The sequence below is a fragment of the Oryzias latipes genome, chromosome 7, assembly GCF_053564925.1.
Source record: "Oryzias latipes strain Hd-rR chromosome 7, Olatipes_Hd-rR_3.1".
NCBI lineage: Eukaryota > Metazoa > Chordata > Actinopteri > Beloniformes > Adrianichthyidae > Oryzias > Oryzias latipes.
In genome coordinates, this window is record NC_136243.1 from 13,189,638 (window position 1) to 13,209,236 (window position 19,599).

Consider the following 19,599-nt stretch of genomic DNA (forward strand, 5'->3'; position numbering starts at 1 on the left):
TTCTATATATATGTTATGTTAGCCAATGGTGAATGTTATTCATGGTAAGGTTGTTTATATTGTTACTGTTAATCTATGTGTGATCACTCAATTGTTAATAAAGTTTCTTTAAAAAAATGTTTTCAGCTAGTTTTGCATTTTATCTATTGACAGCATATGAGAACTGCATTGAATGACCCATGAGAGGTCTCAATAAAAGTATGCGGTTCCTGCTGGCCCTCATGTTGAACGTCCAAAAGGTTTGATGGACAAATTCCTTCCTGAGTAGTGGTGTGGACTTGTAACAAGCTCACACTGGATTGGCGCAAGTGGTTGCCAGAGAAACGATAAGTCATGCCCATTCGGACTAATCCTTGCTTACAACTACAACATGGCCACTGAATTGACGTAAGTAAGCCTTTGTTCAGTTTAAAAGTAAGCCTTTTTTTATGTCATACTAACTCAGTCCAGTTCCCCTATACAGTCAATCGATTGAACACCTTTGACAAAAAGTAATCAGCAATAAAAAAGGATGTAGCTGTTTAGTGTGTGTATGTATGTGTGTGTGGGTGTGTGTGTGTGTGTGTGTGTTAGGAACCGCATCCACCAAAGTGAGAACAGCAACAAAAATTCTACTAAAATGAAGCGGTGAAAGCTCAGTAGCAAAAGATGTACGGCTCAGGATATAGCATGAGGGACTGTGGGTTAAAAGACCCGGCATGCATAAAACATTACAAAACAGTCCCAATGACAATCCGTCCATCACCACGCGGGGCTTTAAGTGCAGCCGATGACCCGATTCTGACACAGTACAGACGTCTTAAGTGTGCCGAGATTCAGTCCCGCTGAAAAACGACCCTCTTTTAGCCGTAATCAAGATCCCCCATAGGGTTCAAAAAGGGGATCCGCTGACAGATGTAAAGCCTTTCCTAAAGAAAACATGACTTCTTTCCTCTTCTTTGTTTGAATCCCCGCACGTGACGCGAGGGAAGAAAAGCAATTTAGCCGCAGACAGGTGATTGTTTGAAGGCCGGCTGACAGACAGGTCTGTTGCTGTACCGCTTTGCTGCCTTCCAGCGATGAAATGGGGTTGGAGTTGGGGGGAAAAGAGGGGCAAACCTTAGCATTTAACAGAAATCTCTTCTCTTCGCTCTTTCTAAAGTCAGGGAGACGATGACGCCAACGTTCCAGCGCGTCTCTTCCCACCTCGTCAATCGAGCGCTCCCATCTCCTCTTTCAGCAGAAATCAGAACAGATCTGAACTTCACTTGTAGCCGCTAATATGCGCTCTGAACCCACAGAGGTCTTTTCAGGGAAGCTACACTGTGGCAGAAACCCCAGGGCATACGCAAACTTTTTTTTTCTATGAAAGAAACATTAACTAAGCAGCAGAGACACTTGGGCACAGTTTTGGAATGCAAAAAGCCCCATTTTGCTTTGAAATCTGCAGGAAACAGTGCTTCCGCACACACAAGAGCTAACCTGTTCTGAAACGCCATAAATGAAGCATGAAATTTAGTTTGTTAGAGAAAGAGGTTAGTGGAAGGCTGTGTGAGACTGTCTTTAAGTGTGTGGAGGTGGCGTTGGTTAGTTGAACTGAAGGAGGGTTACAGCTGAAAGTCTGCTGACCAGGCTTTGGACGCCGGTTGTGTTACAAAAAAACACACGAGGCAATGCAAGAGTTACCGACAAGGAAAACGCCCAACGCCACACAAACCATCGTTCCCAGCTAGGCCTGCACAATATACCGCAAATTTATCGTTATCGCGACATCAAGCTGTGCAATATGCATACCGCAAAAGACGGCGAAAATCGCAATAAATGGTTACCTTGACCCTTGTGTTATCCTAGGCACTTTAACATTGGGAGTGGGGTCATCTAGACCCACTAGACAATGTGCTGAACCTTTTTTCTTCAATGATTTGTGATCCTCACTGGTGTCCATGGATTACATGAAATCTTTCCACCTTTATCCACCTTTGTCATGGTAGGGAGAACACGTCAAAGTAAGGGGGGGGGGGGGGGGGGTCATCTGAGATAGCACAAGGGTTAAATGTGCTAAAACAAACTCATGGCAGCTTGAAATATTGAATAAATGAAATAAATCCCTTTATGCATTTAACCAATCAGAAGGATCCGTTTACGTTGTTGATCAATCAGATGAGCCCTTTTATGTTTGATGTTTGCCTCCTATGTCGACAAGGGTCATTTGGAGTATAATTTTATACTGTTGCATTGAAATGGAAATTATGTTTTTGGTTGGTTTGATACTTGTTTATATACCGCAAATTATATCGTTATCGCATTATTAATCACCAATATCGCATTTCGTGAGTTTTCCTCATTTCGTGCAGCCCTATTCCCAGCTAAGAGCAGCGGTCCTCAACCTTTTTTAGGTCATTAGCCGGTTAAATGTCATGTTTTGTAACGGACCAGCCAATTGTTTTAGCTTCCACCAAGGGAAAAGTTCATCTTCAACCTCTGAAAAATATCTGCAGCTGGCTTAAAATTTTCTTTGTTGACTAGATTTCCTAGAGATTGCAATAAAATGCAATCCAGATTTTCCCTTAGACCAGGGCTTTAGCTCCAGTGTTTACATTCTTTTGGCAACTCCTCAACTGTTTACACAATTAACATAAATGCGCCAGTTCTGATGCGGAGAAAAGTGGCTTTGCCATGTTATGCAACACTTTTCAACCTTTACGCTAATGCTGTGTTGCATATTGCTGCAAAGCTGATCCTGCAAAGCCACTTTTCTCCTCGTCATACTCAGCTGATTCATGGTGATCGCGTAAATGAGCGTAGATTTGCAGTATTTCAAAGACGGTGGGCTATTCCGGTGCCGCCGGCGACAGCTCCAGTGTTGAAGGCTTAACTTTTACCTTAACTTATTTTACCCTCGACCATCAAAGTGGAAGCTAAAAGACAGACGTCAACTTCCGCTTCGTAAAACTTCAGTTAAGGCGAATAGATACAACAACAAAAAACTGTCAGGTACCACCGGGAATCCTCTCCTCCCCCCTCCCTTCTTTGCTCTTCCTCCTCAGATTGAACCCAGCTGTTGGCACTCACCTCATCAACCCTCCTGTATTTAAGATGGCCTTTCTCCAGTATTCATCGCCACTTCGTTGCCCACTATGGTGCAGTACCTGCTCTCTTGTGAAGTCTCGTTTAGATAACCTCTCCTTTGATAATTCAAGTAACCAAGCTTATTATTCTTGTCTACAGAACTTCATCCGTCACAAGTGCCGACCTTTGTTCGCTCTCAAGCTCCTGACAATTAAGTCCGTCTTGCCATCCAGACCTCCAGCCACGCCATTTCTCCACGCCACGTTTCCGCAGTGAGGTCCCAAGCTGCAAGCTCCAACCTCACCTGCCCCGTCGAAACTGTGTCCTTTACACACAAGGGAAACTCTTCGTCAACTCCCGAGGACAAAATAAAAACGTTTTAAAGTCATGTCCTCGTGCGTGATCATTCCGGGTTCCAGCGATTGGGTCTGTTCTCGTCATGGCTAATCATGACAAAAAAAACACTGGTATTTCCTAAACATAAAAACAATCCACCGTTTTTGCAACTTTTTTAGCAATGTCCTTGAAACATTGAGAGGTCGGGTTAAGTGTGTAGGAACAACTGTTGCAATGAATCCATATTTTGAGTAGTTTTGTCTGTTAAAATCTAGCTGTTATGGTTGTTGTTCCTTACAGGCTCAAATGTTTTCTCAGTGAATTGTTTTCTGCATAAAGAAACGTTCCAAAAATCTTTGGGTTTCTTTTGGTAACTTTGCTAGCTCAAGGGTTTCAGCTGAGCTTTCGGAGCAGCCTTTAACGTCTGAGGTTTCCCTGGAAACGGGAAATATTATTCGTTGGAACTCTGGTTATTACTCAAACGGTCGAAGAGTTACGGTAAACTCAAAGAGCTTTAACATCGGAGTTACAGCTGCAGTGTTCAAGGGTTAAGAATTAGGGAATGTAAAACACGTGACGGGCCAACATCCAAGAGAGAGAGAGAATCCGATGGTTTTCAAAATAAAACGTCTGCAACAATCAAATGAAAAATAAAACAGAAATAGTGGCTGTTGTGTTTTTGTTTTGTCTTTTGCCAAGTAACCCACGGATTGGTACCGGTCCAAGGCCCAGGGGTTGGGGGCCACAGTCTCAGAAGAGCCGCTATTATTATTCATTCTTTGTTTCTCTGCGTCCTCCTCCACGGTTCTTTTTTTCTGCCCTTCCAACCTGAACCCAAACCTCCTCCTGACTAAACAAAGACCCTCGGGACGGACTCATTTCATTTGCAAAGATTTTCCTGCAGCCGAGACTTTGATTAAACTGGACCCTTTTCTGCTGACCAAAGGCTCCCGACTGTCGTTAATCTCCGGCTGAAAGCCATTAGGAGTCTCTGTGCCCTCACCACCAAACACCACCAATCGGAGACTGCCGTCCTGCTGTCTTTGAGCTTCAAACAAGCTGTCCGTTTAAAGATCTCTGTACCAGTCCATTGGGCCCTCAGCCAGCCAAAACGCCGTCCTAAGGGCTAAAGACGGAGGATGAAGCTGCCTGGACGCCTTCCAGGAGAAATGTTTCAGACATGTGAAACCTGAAGGAGATCCGAGGACACGGAGAGGACGCCGGGGAGCGCGTCTCCAAAGCCAAAGAAAAAGAGACAAGCCGGACAAGCTGTGGCGCCCCAGCCACCCTGACCCAGATAAGTGGCAGGAGATGGATAGAGGGATGGATTCAAAGTGTTTGATAAATACTGCATGCAGGTCACTCTAACTGCCAGCTCCCGTGCTTAAGATGGCTGCACTTTACGAAGGAGGAGCAGAGAAGCTTTTTTTCCCAAAAAGCTAAACATGTCTTGGCTTGTATGGCATCTTCTGATTAGGGATGGGTCCCAAAACTCTGTGCCAAGTTAGTTCCCATACAGATGTTTGCAGTACTACAAAAAAAACAAAAAAAAAAACGATTATGGGCGGATTTAAACACATTTGGAAAGTTTCTATGGGGAGAAAAGAGCCAGTGAGGAAACCGAAGAAGAAAAAATAAAGCTGCTATTTACCGACAAAACCAGACATTTTCCTCCAAATATGGATTTCTTGAGACAGTTTTTTCACGTACCAGAAGCCGCTCTGCCTAAAATGCGGCGAATGACTTTGAAATGTTTCAGACACACAGATAATGAAGTTCCAGACACGGCAGATTCATGTTTAGGGTTATATTTTGTCATTTCAATTTGCTTTATTTATCCATCACACCTTAAGAGGGCGACACGGCTGAAGTTAGCATCCACTTTTTAGCATCCACTGTGACATTAAAGGGAAAAATCCTCATCACAAAATTTCAGTTTAAACCAGCCGCAAACCTTTTTCAGTGAATGAAGATTCTATCAAATGATTTGTGGAATCTTGTAAAAAGGACATTTATTATTTTTACAAGAGCAAAAGTGAATTAGGCAGGCATCTGTTAAGAAACTGTGGCACAGAAAATGTTCCTGTGTTAAAGAAACACAATGAATCCGGATTTATGTAAAAACAAAGTATGATCAATCATTCTGCCCTGAAATATGATCTGAGACTTGGTTGAGTTCTCAGTATCATAATGGTATTCTATGAAAAAAAAAAAGATTTTTTTACAAAGCATTCTCCTTAGGAAATAGTTATCTATTTAAGAGTACAGTACTACCAGTATACTTAGTCTGTACTAAAAATGAGGCAGTGTACTATCTACATAGTCTGAAAAAGGTTTCAGTTAGTCTACTGCCTAGACTACACGTTCATGATCTATGGTATACTGGCTATTGTTATACTCAAGTATACTTAATAAAATAAACTTTACTTTACTTTTTGCTAAGGGTTTCCTTCCCTCTATCTATGTTTTTGGAAAAAACTGGCGTTCCTGTTTGAAGCACTGGTTTGATCACCGTTTAGGGACTTGAACCATTTCAGAAGAACCGGTTTGGCACTGGCACGGTATAAAATCCAAACATGGAATCATCCCGACTCCAGATGACTCAGACCCTTTATTTTGGACACAATCAGAAAAGGACAGATGATTGGTTCTTACGTTGATGGACTCGCGGCCGGCGTACTTGACCCGGATCCGTGGTTCCTGAACCACATCCAGGTTGGTTCCAGTTACCATTAGCGGGGTGTTTCCACTGAAAGAAAACAAACAAAAGACATCTCTGAAGCATCGTTTACTTTCAGCCAAATGCTTTTTCCTAATCGGATTCAATTTTTGTCTAGTTGCTAAAAAGAAAAAAAGGATGGACGTAAACAGAAACAAGGCAAGTCCAAAGGCAATCATCAGGCAACGCTAAAGGCATTAACTCTAATCTCATCTTCAGGTTTATTTTGGAGGTAATAGCCTCTGAAGTGGAGGATGATTAGACTCTGAATTTGAAGTGATCCCGCTCAGAGTTGTGGACTGCCACACATTTGTGTTTGAAGTAGAGATGGTTGAAGCATACTAAGGTGCTGAGCTCCTTCTGGGTCTCCTTAGAGAAGAGGCTGCTGCTTTTCTCCCTGTGCTCCTCACAGTTGAAAGACGAGCAAAAGTGTCGGGAAATAAACGTTTGCAGGAAAATATCAGTTTCTAACGAAGACCCATTTATCAATCTGATGCTGAATGCTGATTCAAAATAAAAGCATTTTGGGGTATAATTATTTCCACAAACAGAAAATAGCATAAAAAAAAGAAAAAGTTTCAAAATTCTTTTTTTCCCCTTAAAAATAATAAAAATCCACAGAGTTGGGAATGGGATTCTGGGAAAAACTCACTTTTAGCCTGGATTCTAGTAGCACCAACAGTTCTGTGTCAATATTAATGCTGTAAAGAGCTTCTGCTGAGTCCTGCCTAAGTGTTACTCCAAGAATGTTACCATTATTTTGAAAAGCTTAGTGTCATGGTTTGGATGTCTTTGCCTTAGTTTTTAGTCTTATTTTGGAAGGTTTCCTGTTTTGTCATGCTTTTGAGTTTTACTTCCCTAGTCCCAATCTCTCCTGATCATGTTCACCTGTGTTTTGTCAGTCCTGTTTGTCTTTAAGTCTTGTCTCTGCCTTCCTCTTGAGCTGGTCCATACCGTCTCTTCCCTGCCTGTCTTCTTCCATGTTTTCATGTTAACCCACAGTAAGTTTAGTTTTGTTTCCCTGCTCTGCAGCGCTTTAGTTTATGAGTAAACCCCTTGCCCTGGAACCGTGTGCCTCCCATCTCTGCATTCGGGGTCCTTCATGGTCACCAGCCCTCCCTACCTGACACTTTTTGACCTTTTTTCCCCGCACAACTCAGTGGTGAATTTCTTCTTAATCGTAGCTGCTCTGCAGAAACTGTCTTAGGAAACAACAAAGGTTTTTCATTTAGGCTAAAAACGGCATAATCAGAATTGAAAGACAACTGGAAATAGATCAAAAGATGATCAGAGTGGGACTTTAAGACATTTGTTGTTTTATTTTGTTAAATCAATATTTCAGAACCTTCCACAGCATAAACCGTCCTTTTACAAACATGATCACAGAACTGAATTCACTGTGGAACAATGGCTGTTGTAACCTTTCTAAGGACAAATGACCTTGAGAAAACCTGAACCCTTTAAGACTCTTAAAGAGCTCAGATTCGTCCTAGCTAGCTCAACTTAATCAATCCAGAATGTATTTGGGATTTATTGAGCTGATATCATCGTGCAATATGCGTATCGCAAAAAGACAGCATAAATGGCAATAATAGAGACCTTTACGTATTTGAACAATCGGATAAATCCCTTCATGTTGTTTAACCAATCAACTAGAGCTCTTTTATGTTAGATGGCTGCCTCCTGTGTAGATACTCACGTGATGTATATTTGAAGTTACATTGACTTTTCATATAAATAAAAAAGCTGCAGTGAAATATCAATGATGTTTTAGTTGTTTTTAGTTTTTTGCATTGCAAGTCATATTGTCATCGCAATATTGATCACTAGTGGCTGAGCAGGTCGGCCAATGACCGCAAGTTTAGCGCCCCCCCCCCCAGTCAACTGTTGTTGTGTCTTTGGGCAAGACCCCACACCCTCCCTGCCTCCAGTGTGACTCCACTGGTGTGTGGATGCGTATGAATGTCCCAGTGGTGGTCAGAGGGGCCGTAGGCGCCCCACCATCACCAAGTATCAATGAGGAGGGAAGGAATTATTGGATACATTGAGCAACTGGAAAAGCGCAGGGAAATCCAATTTATTATTATTATTATTATATGCACACATTTTACTCATGCGGTGCAGCCCTAGTCCCGGTCGACTAAGTCTTATTTATTCCTAATGTGTTGATCCGTCATGGACATTTGACTTTGGTCGGCAGATTTACTGGAGAACCCTGGTGTCTCTCAGATGCAGTTATCCAGACTTATTTGAAGAAACCTCGTCACTAGTTGTTCATCGTCACTCATCGCTGCCGACCCAAAAGTCTGGATTGAGAGGGAAAACTTCTCCTTGATGGGCAGCGCTAAGGAGAAAGGAGGTTACCTTGCGATGCTCCAGTCGGGTTCAATGCGCAGCACAGTGGGGTCCTCTATGTACTCGAAAGGGAGGCTCTCTCGGATTCTGGCGTGATCCACACGCACGCTGATCTGGACCGGGCCGATGCCAAACAAGGATGGGGCGGAGTAGCACACGATCTCCGTTGTGGTCCGTCTGCCGGTAAGGGAAAAGACCAGGTATCAAACGCTCGCCCAATGAAAAAAAGAGGAATGGGGGGAACGTCAACATGGAGGGAAATAAGATAAACTGATGATAACCCTGTTAAATGCTGCATTACCCTAAAATATTATCCACTTTACATGAGCAAAAGCCAGCGCTTACAGCAACAGAATATATTAAGCAATTTGTTCCCCCAGCCTTGTTCTGTAATTATCTGTCTTAGAACACAGCATGAACACAGGTGCCCCCCCCCCCCCCCCCACACACAAACTAACAGAAACTACTCTAACTCTCCTCTACAAGACTTCATTATCTACCTGCACACCCTTTGCATTTGTCCTCCTTCATTAGCAGAGGGTATCTTGTAGGGAGAATGCCCCCACCCACCCACCCCTTCCATCCTCCTCTTCCTCCCATGCCACGACTACAGCCCAAGAAGCACGAAGCAGCAATTAGCCCCATATCTCATTAAAGCCGACTCGACTTCTCAGCCCTACGACATAATACAGTCACACTACCGCGGCGAGGCTTAAAATAGTCTGCCTCCAGGATGGGGAGGCAAAAAAAAAAAAGAAAGGAAGAAGGGAGGACTGAGCAGAGAGGAAAACTTTCAGAGGGAGGTGTTTGCGTGTGCCGGCGTAAATAGAATGATGGGAAGATGAGGAGGAGGAGGAGGAGGAAGAGATGTTCTTAAAAAACAACAAAAAAAGCTGTTATTTCAAGTCTTGATGCAGCGGGTCATCAAAATCTTATTAGGATTTGCCCACGTTTGTGTCCAAGGCAGGAAAAGAGATTCCCCTTGGGGGGGAGGAGGGGGGTGTTCAGTAATAGCAGAAGCAAAGAAAAAAAACATAACAAGTGATAAGGAAATAGAGTCTGCATGAGGAAAATGAATAAATAGCGGCCATGAAATAATTAAAACATACGAGCAACATAGGCCCCTAATGAATCATATGGACATAATTAGAATCTAACTGTAGTTTTGGCTTCAAATGAGCTACTAATGCATCCTGAAAACCTGGCATTGCAAAGAACCATCATTTCCGAGCGTTGTTGAGAGCCAGGTTACTTTAGAAGGTGCACTCAATTTATTTACCCAGCTGTCTTTGGATAATAACATCATTATTGCTATTTCACGGCCATGCATGAGGATTTTGCTCCGACAATTTAACGATTTTGTGGCTAGGAATTCTTTTGTTCACACAATTAAACTCCTCATTAACAATTTAACATGAACAATTTAACAGTTTTGTTAATTTAACAAAACCATATTTTGTTCATATGGTTTTACCATTTCATAGACACAAACTATTTTTCATTTGCACAATTGAACTATTTCGTAAAACATAGTTTCGTATAATATTTTTGGCCACAAATTAGTATTTTGTTTGTAAAAAATTATTACTTTACGGGCATGAATCCGTTTTTTGATTGCATGATTAAACTATTTCGTAGCCACGAACTGCATTTTTTTTTGGCTAATTTTTCGTAACAACTCAGCCAGCAAGGCCAAGTGGGCCCCACATGGTTTAAAAGTGGGGCAGAAAATGGCCCCAAATGGCTTTGTCCACAGTTTCCATGGTGGCTCCACCTGTGTTTGCCCACATTGGCTTAAATGGGCTCTCAGTGGACTGGCAAAAAGTCAATATTGTGTGGCCACAAATAAGTATTTTGTTTATACAATATTACTATTTTGCGGCCATCAATTATTTTGTTTGCACAATTGAACTATTTCATAGCCTTGAACTGGTGTTTTTTATTTGTTTGATTTACTATATTGTGGCCACGAATTGTTTCATTTGCAAAAAGTAGCACAAATTATTTTTCATTCACACAATCTAACAATTTCATAGCCACAAATTACTATTTTATTCATTTAATATTACTAATTTTTGGTCTTAAATTAATATTTCTTGTTCTTACGATTTCAATTTTTTTCACTTTTTCAAATTAGAATTTTGATTCGTACAACATTACTTTTTTTGTGGCACAAATTGCATTTCTTTTAATACAATTTAACTATTTCATAGGCACAAATTAGGTTTCTTAGTTTAACTATTTCCGAGCCACAAATCAGCTTTTTTTTGAATGATTCAACCATTTTGTGGTTACAAAGTATTTTGTTTATAAATTTTTATTACGTTGTGACCGCAAATTAGTATTTCATTTATATAGTTGAACTATTTTGTGGTTGCAAAATATAACTTTGATGACAACAATCCACAAAACTTTTTGTCAATTTGTTCAAACTTAATCTGTAAAACAAAACACAATGAAACAATATGAAGGGGCAGAAATGACAAATAACAGAAAAATGGTTTTACTGCAAGTAAGGAAGGTACAAGTAGCCTTTTTATGGGAGCATGAGAGTCATTTCCTCATTGTGCAGCTGTTATTGTAAGAGTGAAAGCAGAGTGTCACAGGTGTGTCATGTCACACCACTGCTCTGAATATTATCTCAGCACATTTCCACCTGATCACAGTTTCTGGATGAAGAGTGTTTGGTGTTAAACAGAAGCCTAATCGTGCTGTTTCAGCTAATGAACCACTTGTGTGAAGAGCGCAAAATAAACATGTGAGGATCAGAGATTCTCTTCAGCTAGCATTGTTGCGAGGGTCTGCCAACTTCTGACTTTTGGTCTTGGCTTTTTTCCACTAACCCTAACCCTTTTTTTTCTCTTGTTATCTCCTGATTCAAATGGCTGCCTATTTTCAGGTTTCTGTCAAGCTGATGAGTGGAATCAGGCCAAACAAAGAAACGAGCACACAGGGCAGGGATGCTAGGGCCGGTGGGTTAGGACTTGCTGATTCAGAATGTGGACTCTACACAGGGGTCCTGCTTGTTTTTCAGATCGCCCACCCATACTTGCTGCTGATTAACTGGATCAGGTGGCTTCTACCAATCGAAAGCAGCAGAAGGAGGGGTGCATGTAAAAGAAGCAGGATGCCTCCAAGAGGCAGACACCCACGGTGGAGTTAGGCTTCGTAAAACACCTGGTGTGTATAAGTTTGCTGAAAATTACTCATCATTTTCCACAACAAAATGTGTACTTTTTCTTCTGACATAAACATGTACATAGCTCTGTTAGAAAAAGTAATTTACATTTTTTAACACTACACCCTAAAAAAACAAAACAAACGACCACCTACTGACCAGCATGAAGCTAACTAAAAGAGCCCAGTAGATTTAGTCCAGATTTGTGATACTCAAATCTGCAGCATCCGTTCTTATTTCTGGGTTATGTTGTCTGTAAGTCCTGGCAGTTATAGCCTTTAAGGACCGTGTTGTTTTGGTAATTCTACCCATTACAAAATGAATGTTCAGGCATGGTGGACAACCCCTGCCAAAAAATGATGACATAACAGCGTGATAAACCGTCGAAAAAAAAAATGGGGTCAAAATCTCTTATGGGGCTCAAAAACATTATTGCGAAAATCTAGTAACAAAACCTTAACCCTAATGCTAATGCTAACCCCAAACCTAATGCTAACACCTAACCCTTATGCTAACCCCCAATGCTTATGCTAACCCTAAACCCTAAATCTAATGCTAACCCCTAACCATAATGCTAACCCCTAAACCTAATGCTAACCATAAACCCTAACCCTAATGCCAACTCCTAACCCTAATGCTTATCCCAAATCCTAATGCTAACCCCTAACCGTAATGCTAATGCTAACCCCAAACCCTAACACACGTGTTGGTGATATCAAAGGAATGTTTTCAACGGATGTCCGACATCAGTGTTGGATATTAGAAGACCCTAAGATGTTAGTTATCGATACAGACACTATGAACTTTATTAAACTAATGTCCAAAGGAAGTTTTAAAATTTTTACAGGACGCCCATGTTGTGGCAAAGTGTGACGTTTGGCGGTTTTCACATATTCGTACAAATAGGAAGAAAACTTCCAAAGAAAAGTATAAAAACCCACCACCGGGTTTAGTCTAAAACCACAACTGAAGTTTCGTTGACCTTAGAAATCCCCTCAGTTTAAAAAAAAAATCTTCTCATGTGCCATCTACAAAGGAAAAGTCATCCTAGGGATTCTTGTAATGGGGCCTTGGGCTGGAGAGACTTGGGCCCAATGCTGGGACAGTTGTCTCACCGATTGGGGGTCATTCTGAACTACCCTCCTTTCTCATCCAACCACTAATTAGGGTGAGGTGGGGGAGGTTCGGCCTGCGATGCCCCTCGGGGGTTGTACTACTCTGCTGTGGTCCCCCTCCCGTCGGTTTCCACACTTTTCAGGGTCATCCACATCCACCTGTCAGGACAGAGTCTCACCTGAAGAACTCGCAGGTCTGGTTCCCAAACTGAACGTTGACGGTACTGCCGGCTCCCAGGTTTTCCCCCATTATGGTCACTTTGGTGCCTCCAGACTCCGGCCCCCGGCTGGGGGACAGCCCTGTCACTGTTGGGGTCTAAACGGGTGTAGGTAGACAGAGGATTAGCAGAAGAAAAAAAACAACAAAAACAAAAAAAAAACAGAGATGAGTACAGAAAGAGTAAACAAGAAAGCATCCCAGCTGTAACACTTGACAACTTCATGTATTACCACAGATCCCAGGAAAATTACAGTCATTCTGGTTGCCAGGTTGATGGAAGCGGAGCGCGGAGAGCGAGCAAGAGGAGGGAGGATGAAACTAGGAGCTTTTACAATCCCTGAGAGATCGCACTGCTGCGCGTTTCGGGCTTGTTTCCGAGAGAAGCTTTTTAAAGACGCTCTGAAAATAACTAGTGTTTACAGCTAGGTTGCCATCACACAGGCAGATGGGTAAATATCCACTAAGACAGCCCGTCATACTCAGTTGTGCTCACATGCATGAGAACATGCGCTCACACACCCGCCTCTGTCTGCAGGGAAGAGTCCTTAGCCCGCGCCGCTTCTTATAGATCGTTTTTTTCTTTAACGCAGACGCTGAAGAAACATTCTGCAATATATGCTTCAAAGTTTATTTTCCGTTCAATTAGCAAGCAAGGACACTTTTAAGTCAGCAGGGTCACTGGTGGATAAAAAGCCCCAAAAACTCAAACTGTGTGGCGCGGCACGACTTCCAGGGCAAAAAACAACGGCAGTAAACACTGTCTTTTCTTTTTCTAACCAACATCAACTTCAATGTTTTACTGACGCAACTAAGAAACAACAACACCCCCCCCCCCCAATAAGAAACCCAAGTGACCCCAGAGACAACACTGTCAAGTGTAAATTTTCTGTGAGGAGACTTTAAATTTGAGATTTCATCAGAAAAAAAGACAAAGTACCAACAAAGCAGATTATTGAAGACAACCCTAGTGCTGTCAATCAAAATGCCTTACTAAAAATGAGATAAACACTGCCTAATTACAAGGATTGGCATAAGCAACCACCCCAACTTTATTAACGTGAGCCCCCAAAAAAGATGAATTACCATCAATTGATGTGTCAACACTGAGTCCTACAGTATTTTTAGACAAACAGCTCCATTGCTCAGAGGAGATGCCAAAAACAAACCACAAACTGTGGTCATATGTGTCCTTACCACGAAGGAGTAAAGATGCGAGGAGCGGGTGCTGAGCTCCGGTTTGCACTCCCCCACGCACAGCTGGACCGGGCCGGGCCGGCTGCTCGCAGGAGCGGCGGCCATCTCACAGACGATCCTGCGTAAAAACAAAAAAAACACTTTAAGAAAAAATCAATTTGGACATGTTTTAAAAAAAAAAAACCTTTTGTGTGTTTTCCATTAGGGCGCATAGTGGTTAGCACTCCCAAAGCAAGGGGGCCGGGGTTCAAATCCCAACCAGGACATTTCTGAGTTGACCTGTTCTCCCCGTTCATGCTTGTGTCTTGTCTGGGCTCATTTGTTTCCTCCTACAGTCCGAAAACATGTTTCATAAATGAATTGGTGTGCCTAATACTTGTGCATATGAGTGATTGATATGAGTGTTCAGGGTGTACCCCGCCCCATGACCCTGAGAGGGGTTAAGTGGGTTCTGAAGATGGATGGATGTTTTCCATGACCAAAAGGGCATTCCTGCCGAAACGCTCCTAAAGATTTGCTATCAAACTAAACAAAAGCCTTATTCACCTTTTTTTTCCATTCATCTTTCACATAAGTTGCAGTTTGCCTTTATTGTTACATTAGGGGACACATCTGGATTTAAGACCTCCCTTTTAATAACAGATTGGAAATGTGATCAAAGCCCCACCTCCTTCGTTCACAGCTCCACCTCTTTTGTTCAAAGCTCCACCTACTTTGTTCAAAGCCCCACCTCCTTCGCTCATAGCCACACAAACCCATAGCCAGTGCCACGCTGCCTCAATGTACATCCCATCATATGATCGATCCTGTTCCTCAGCTCTGTTATTAGGTGCCACCCCGAACAGCATGTGATTAGATCAAGTGACACAGTAAAGTGAAGATGTCTATTGATCGCTGCTGCCAGCCTGGAATGAAATACAAGAAGTCCATTCTTGCATGAAAAGGGAGATCAAATCTCTGAAGGCTGAAGCAGATGTGGAGCTGATGTATTGTTTTCCACCAGCTAATCATCTTGATTACAATTTTTTTTTTCTTTTTCGTTTTCTTGTGACACAAAAGCTGTAAATGACCTGTTTTCTCGCCAAAAACCATGTGCCGTTTTTTGTTGTTGTAGCTGCAACTATATGAACACTTCTTGCTCTTAAGAACAGATCACTAAGTAAGATTTCCCCTTCACACTTAAGGGAAAAATTCAAAGTGTTTAGTTCTTGTAAATGAATGAATTTAGGCACAAAAAAAAGCAGCTAAAGTTGCTCGTCTGTCAGAGAAAATCCAGTGTCTAAGTTGTGAAAGACGCAGAGGCTGAGACTTTTTCTTCAAAGCCAGAGTTCCTCTTCCTCCCTCCTCTGAAGTGATGGTATAAAAGATTCAAATATGGAAGCTTCAGAGTCTTTGTCTCATAAAGTCCATAATAATTTGGGAAGCTTGGCGACTAATTTGAGAGCAGAAGCAAACCCTGAGACTCACATCAGGAGAGGAACATAGTTGGGTCAATTTGACCCAAAGAGGATGATGAAAGTTCATCTTCATCTCTTAAAGTTTGATCCAAGAAAGGGACATTTAGCTAATTTAGGATTGTTGCTAAGTCCATTTATTTCTGGAACTGCATAAAGGAATTCCCTGGTTTGACCTGAGTGGATTTGCAGACAAATTGTCCCCAACAGTCCAGACAGTCAGTGAATTTGAATCAATCGGTGCAAAGGTCCAGCGTCGCACACATGCTGTAATCTGCGGACTGTACCGCACAAACATCCTCATGTTATTCTCACAAGATGTCTGCAAGAGCTGCGTTTGGATAAGACGCATTTTTAACAACTGGAAGTTAGAGTTGGAGGTGGTTATTCTGGTGAAAAGTTTCTCTAAGGGTCCAGGTGATGATACTCAAGAGTCTCCGTGACTCAGAGCTTCCAAAAAATGGTTCTGTTTGCTGCACGATAAGCCGCACTTAAAAGCCTTAAGTTTGCCTCATGGGAGACAGTGTGCCTTAATCCAAAGCACCTTATATATGGAATAACATACCGGTATTGATATTATGTTATTGTGAATACATGAATGCATTTTTTTACGTGTTCTCATCAAGGCTGGGAGTCGGCTTAGTTACAGTAACTTTTATTTTAGATGTATCGGTATGTTTTTTTACGTTTTACAAACAGTTTTTTTTCCGCTAATTTGCTTATTTTCTCAGTCACGTGACTCCTCCGGTTGATCACAAAAGGCAAAAAGGCATCAGCTGAATGACTGATGGATGAAACCGGCCTCTTCTAGAAGAACATGCCCTCTCGCACTTAACTGATGAAGGAGGAAGGACAGGCTTCTGGTTAAAATCTATTTCTCTGAATTTAAAAAAAATAAAACTCTTTATGTTGAGCAATATTCCTTTAATAAATGTTTTACAAAGTATCAGAAATGTTTTTGATAAGGATCGGTGACGGAAATTTATTTTAGTGGTATCAGTCTGTCCATATACATGGACATATCCATACATACATATGGATATATATATATATAAAAACGCCCCTCTCACCCTCCACGGGTGGTTTTTCCTCCAAGCTCGGGTCCTCTACCAGAGGCCTGGGAGCTTGAGGGTCCTGCGCAGTATCTTAGCTGTTCCTAGCACTGCGCTCTTCTGGACTGAGAGGTCTGAGGTCTTTCCAGGTATCTGCTGTAGCCACTCCTCCAGCTTGGGGGTTACTGCCCCCAGTGCTCCAATTACCACAGGCACCACTGTCACCTTCACTTTCCATGCTTTCTCCAGTTCTTCTCTGAGTCCCTGGTATTTCTCCAGTTTCTCATGTTCCTTCTTCCTGATGTTCCCATCGCTTGGTACTGCCACATCCACCACAACGGCTTTCCTCTGTTCTTTATCCACCACTACAATGTCTGGTTGGTTCGCCATTACCATCCTATCAGTCTGGATCTGGAAGTCCCACAGGATCTTTGCGCTCTCATTCTCTACCACCTTCGGAGGTGTTTCCCATTTTGATCTTGGGGTTTCCAGTTCATATTCTGCACACATGTTCCTGTATATTATTCCAGCCACTTGATTGTGGCGCTCCATGTATGCTTTCCCTGCCAGCATCTTACACCCTGCAGTTATGTGCTGGATTGTTTCAGGCACCTCTTTGCACAACCTACACCTTGGGTCTTGTCTGGTGTGGTAGATCTGAGCCTTTATGCTCTGGTGCTCAGGGCTTGTTCCTGGGCTGCCAGGATGAGCGCTTCGGTGCTGTCCTGTAGGCCCGCCCTTTCTAGCCATTGTTAGGACTTCTTGATATCAGCCACTTCAGTTATGGTCCGCTGGTACATCTCATGCAGGGGTTTGTCCTCCCATGAGGATCTGTACTCCAGCACTGTATCCTCTGTTCTCCATTGCCTGAGACATTCACTGAGCACACTGTCATTTGGGGCCCTGAGCTTGATGTACTCATGCATCTTGGATGTTTCATCCTGGATTGTGGCTTCTACGCTCACTAGTCCTCGGCCTTCTTCCTTGCGGCTAGCATTCAGTCTCAGGGTGCTGGATTTGGGATGGAACCCTCCATGCATGGTGAGGAGCTTTCGTGTTTTAACATCCGTGGTCTGTATCTCTTCCTTTGGCCATCTTATTATTCCTGCAGGGTATCTGATAATTGGCAGTGCGTAGCTGTTTATTGCCCGGGTCTTATTTTTGCCATTGACCTGGCTTCTCAGGACTTGCCTTACTCGTTGGAGGTATTTAGCTGTTGCAGCTTTCCTTGTTGCCTGCTCCAGGTTGCCATTTGCCTGTGGAATTCCAAGGTACTTGTAACTGTCCTCAATGTCTGCTATTGTTCCTTCTGGGAGTGAGACCCCTCCTGTGTGGACTACCTTGCCTCTCTTAGTCACCATCCGGCTGCATTTCTCGAGCCCGAATGACATCCCAATGTAAGTACTGTAGATCCTGGTGGTGTGGATCAGGGAGTCAATGTCACGCTTGCTCTTAGCGCATAGCTTGATGTCATCCATGTATAGGAGGTGACTGATGTTGGCCCCATTTCTGAGTCGGTATCCATAGCCAGTCTTGGTGATTATTTGGCTGAGGGGGTTCAGACCTATGCAGAACAGCAGTGGGGACAGAGCATCACCTTGGTATATCCCACATTGGATGGACACTTGTGCAAGTGGCTTCCCATTGGCTTCAAGGGTGGTTTTCCACAGCTTCATTGAGTTTCCTATGAAGGCTCTTAGAGTCCTGTTGATGTTGTACAGCTCCAAGCATTCAGTGATCCATGTGTGTGGCATTGAGTCATAGGCCTTCTTGTAATCAATCCAGGCTGTGCACAGGTTGTGGTGTCGTGACTTACAGTCTTGAGCGACTGTTCTGTTGACCAGGAGTTGGTGTTTGGCTCCTCTGGAGTCTCTACCAATGCCCTTCTGTGTGTTACTCATGAATTGATCCATGTGCCTTTTTATCTTGGTTGCAATGATGCCAGACATGAGCTTCCATGTTGTGGAGAGACAGGTTATTGGCCGGTAGTTGGATGGGACTGCACCCTTTGAAGGATCCTTCTGGATCAGGATCGTTCGCCCTTCCGTTAGCCATTCGGGGTGAGTCCCATCTCTTAGCAGCTGGTTCATTTGTGCTGCCAGGCGCTCGTGGAGTGCGGTAAGCTTCTTTAGCCAGTAGGCATGTATCATTTCAGGGCCCGGTGCTGTCCAGTTCTTCATACCTGAGACTCTTTCTTGGATATCTGCCACTGTGATGGTTACTGGATTCTGTTCAGGGAGGTTGTTATTTTCTCAGAGAGACCAGCCATTGGGCATTGCTGTTATGTGCTGTCTCTTTTTCCCATATACTTTTCCAGTACTGTTCAGTTTCTAGGCTTGGTGGGTCTGCTCAGCTGTTTTGACCCTGCCACTGAGCGTACACTTTTTATTTTTTTATTTTTTTATTTTTTTAACTTGTCCTGTCCAACAGCTAGGCAGGCAGATGAGAGCTGAGGGTCTCTTGTGTTGGACATATTTTACTTTAACAAGAGGGGTTATTAATCTTCAGACAAACCAAAGGTATGACTGAACAAACCCCTTTTGTAATTGAGGCCAAACTTTTATTCATTTCAACCATGATTGAAAATCTTTGGTGTTGGACCGGACGGAAAAGGAAAGAAGGGAAGAAGAGGGAGGGATGTCAGAGGGGGCGGGGGGGGGGGGGGTGATAGTGAGAGGGGGGGGGGTAAGACCATGAAGCAGCATAAAGCAGACAGGTTTACTGGTTGTTTATCATTACGGTACAGTTCAAATGTAGTACAAAAAGGGCGGGGCCTGTTCACACACACTCAAATATTATCAACACACCTGCTAGCTGCAAAAAATGTTCACATGTCAACATGTACACAAAACAGATAGTGTTCACACGCATACCTATGCCTTTAAACCAACTAGTGTGAAATCTTTCATTCATTCAATCATGCAAACT

At 42.8% G+C, this 19,599-nt stretch overlaps 1 protein-coding gene across 2 annotated transcripts in view; it reads right to left on the reverse strand.

Annotated features, from left to right (window-relative positions):
- plxna2 (plexin A2) overlaps positions 1-19,599 on the reverse strand; it is a 248,642-nt gene that overhangs the window by 59,325 nt on the left and 169,718 nt on the right. For both annotated transcript variants that reach the window (XM_020704870.3, XM_004070981.5), the window contains exons 14-17: positions 14,166-14,283; positions 12,931-13,067; positions 8,468-8,635; positions 6,040-6,133 (exon numbers count right to left, since the gene is read on the reverse strand). In XM_020704870.3, coding sequence (XP_020560529.1) covers positions 6,040-6,133; positions 8,468-8,635; positions 12,931-13,067; positions 14,166-14,283 — 517 coding nt within the window. The remainder of the gene's footprint in view (positions 1-6,039; positions 6,134-8,467; positions 8,636-12,930; positions 13,068-14,165; positions 14,284-19,599) is intronic.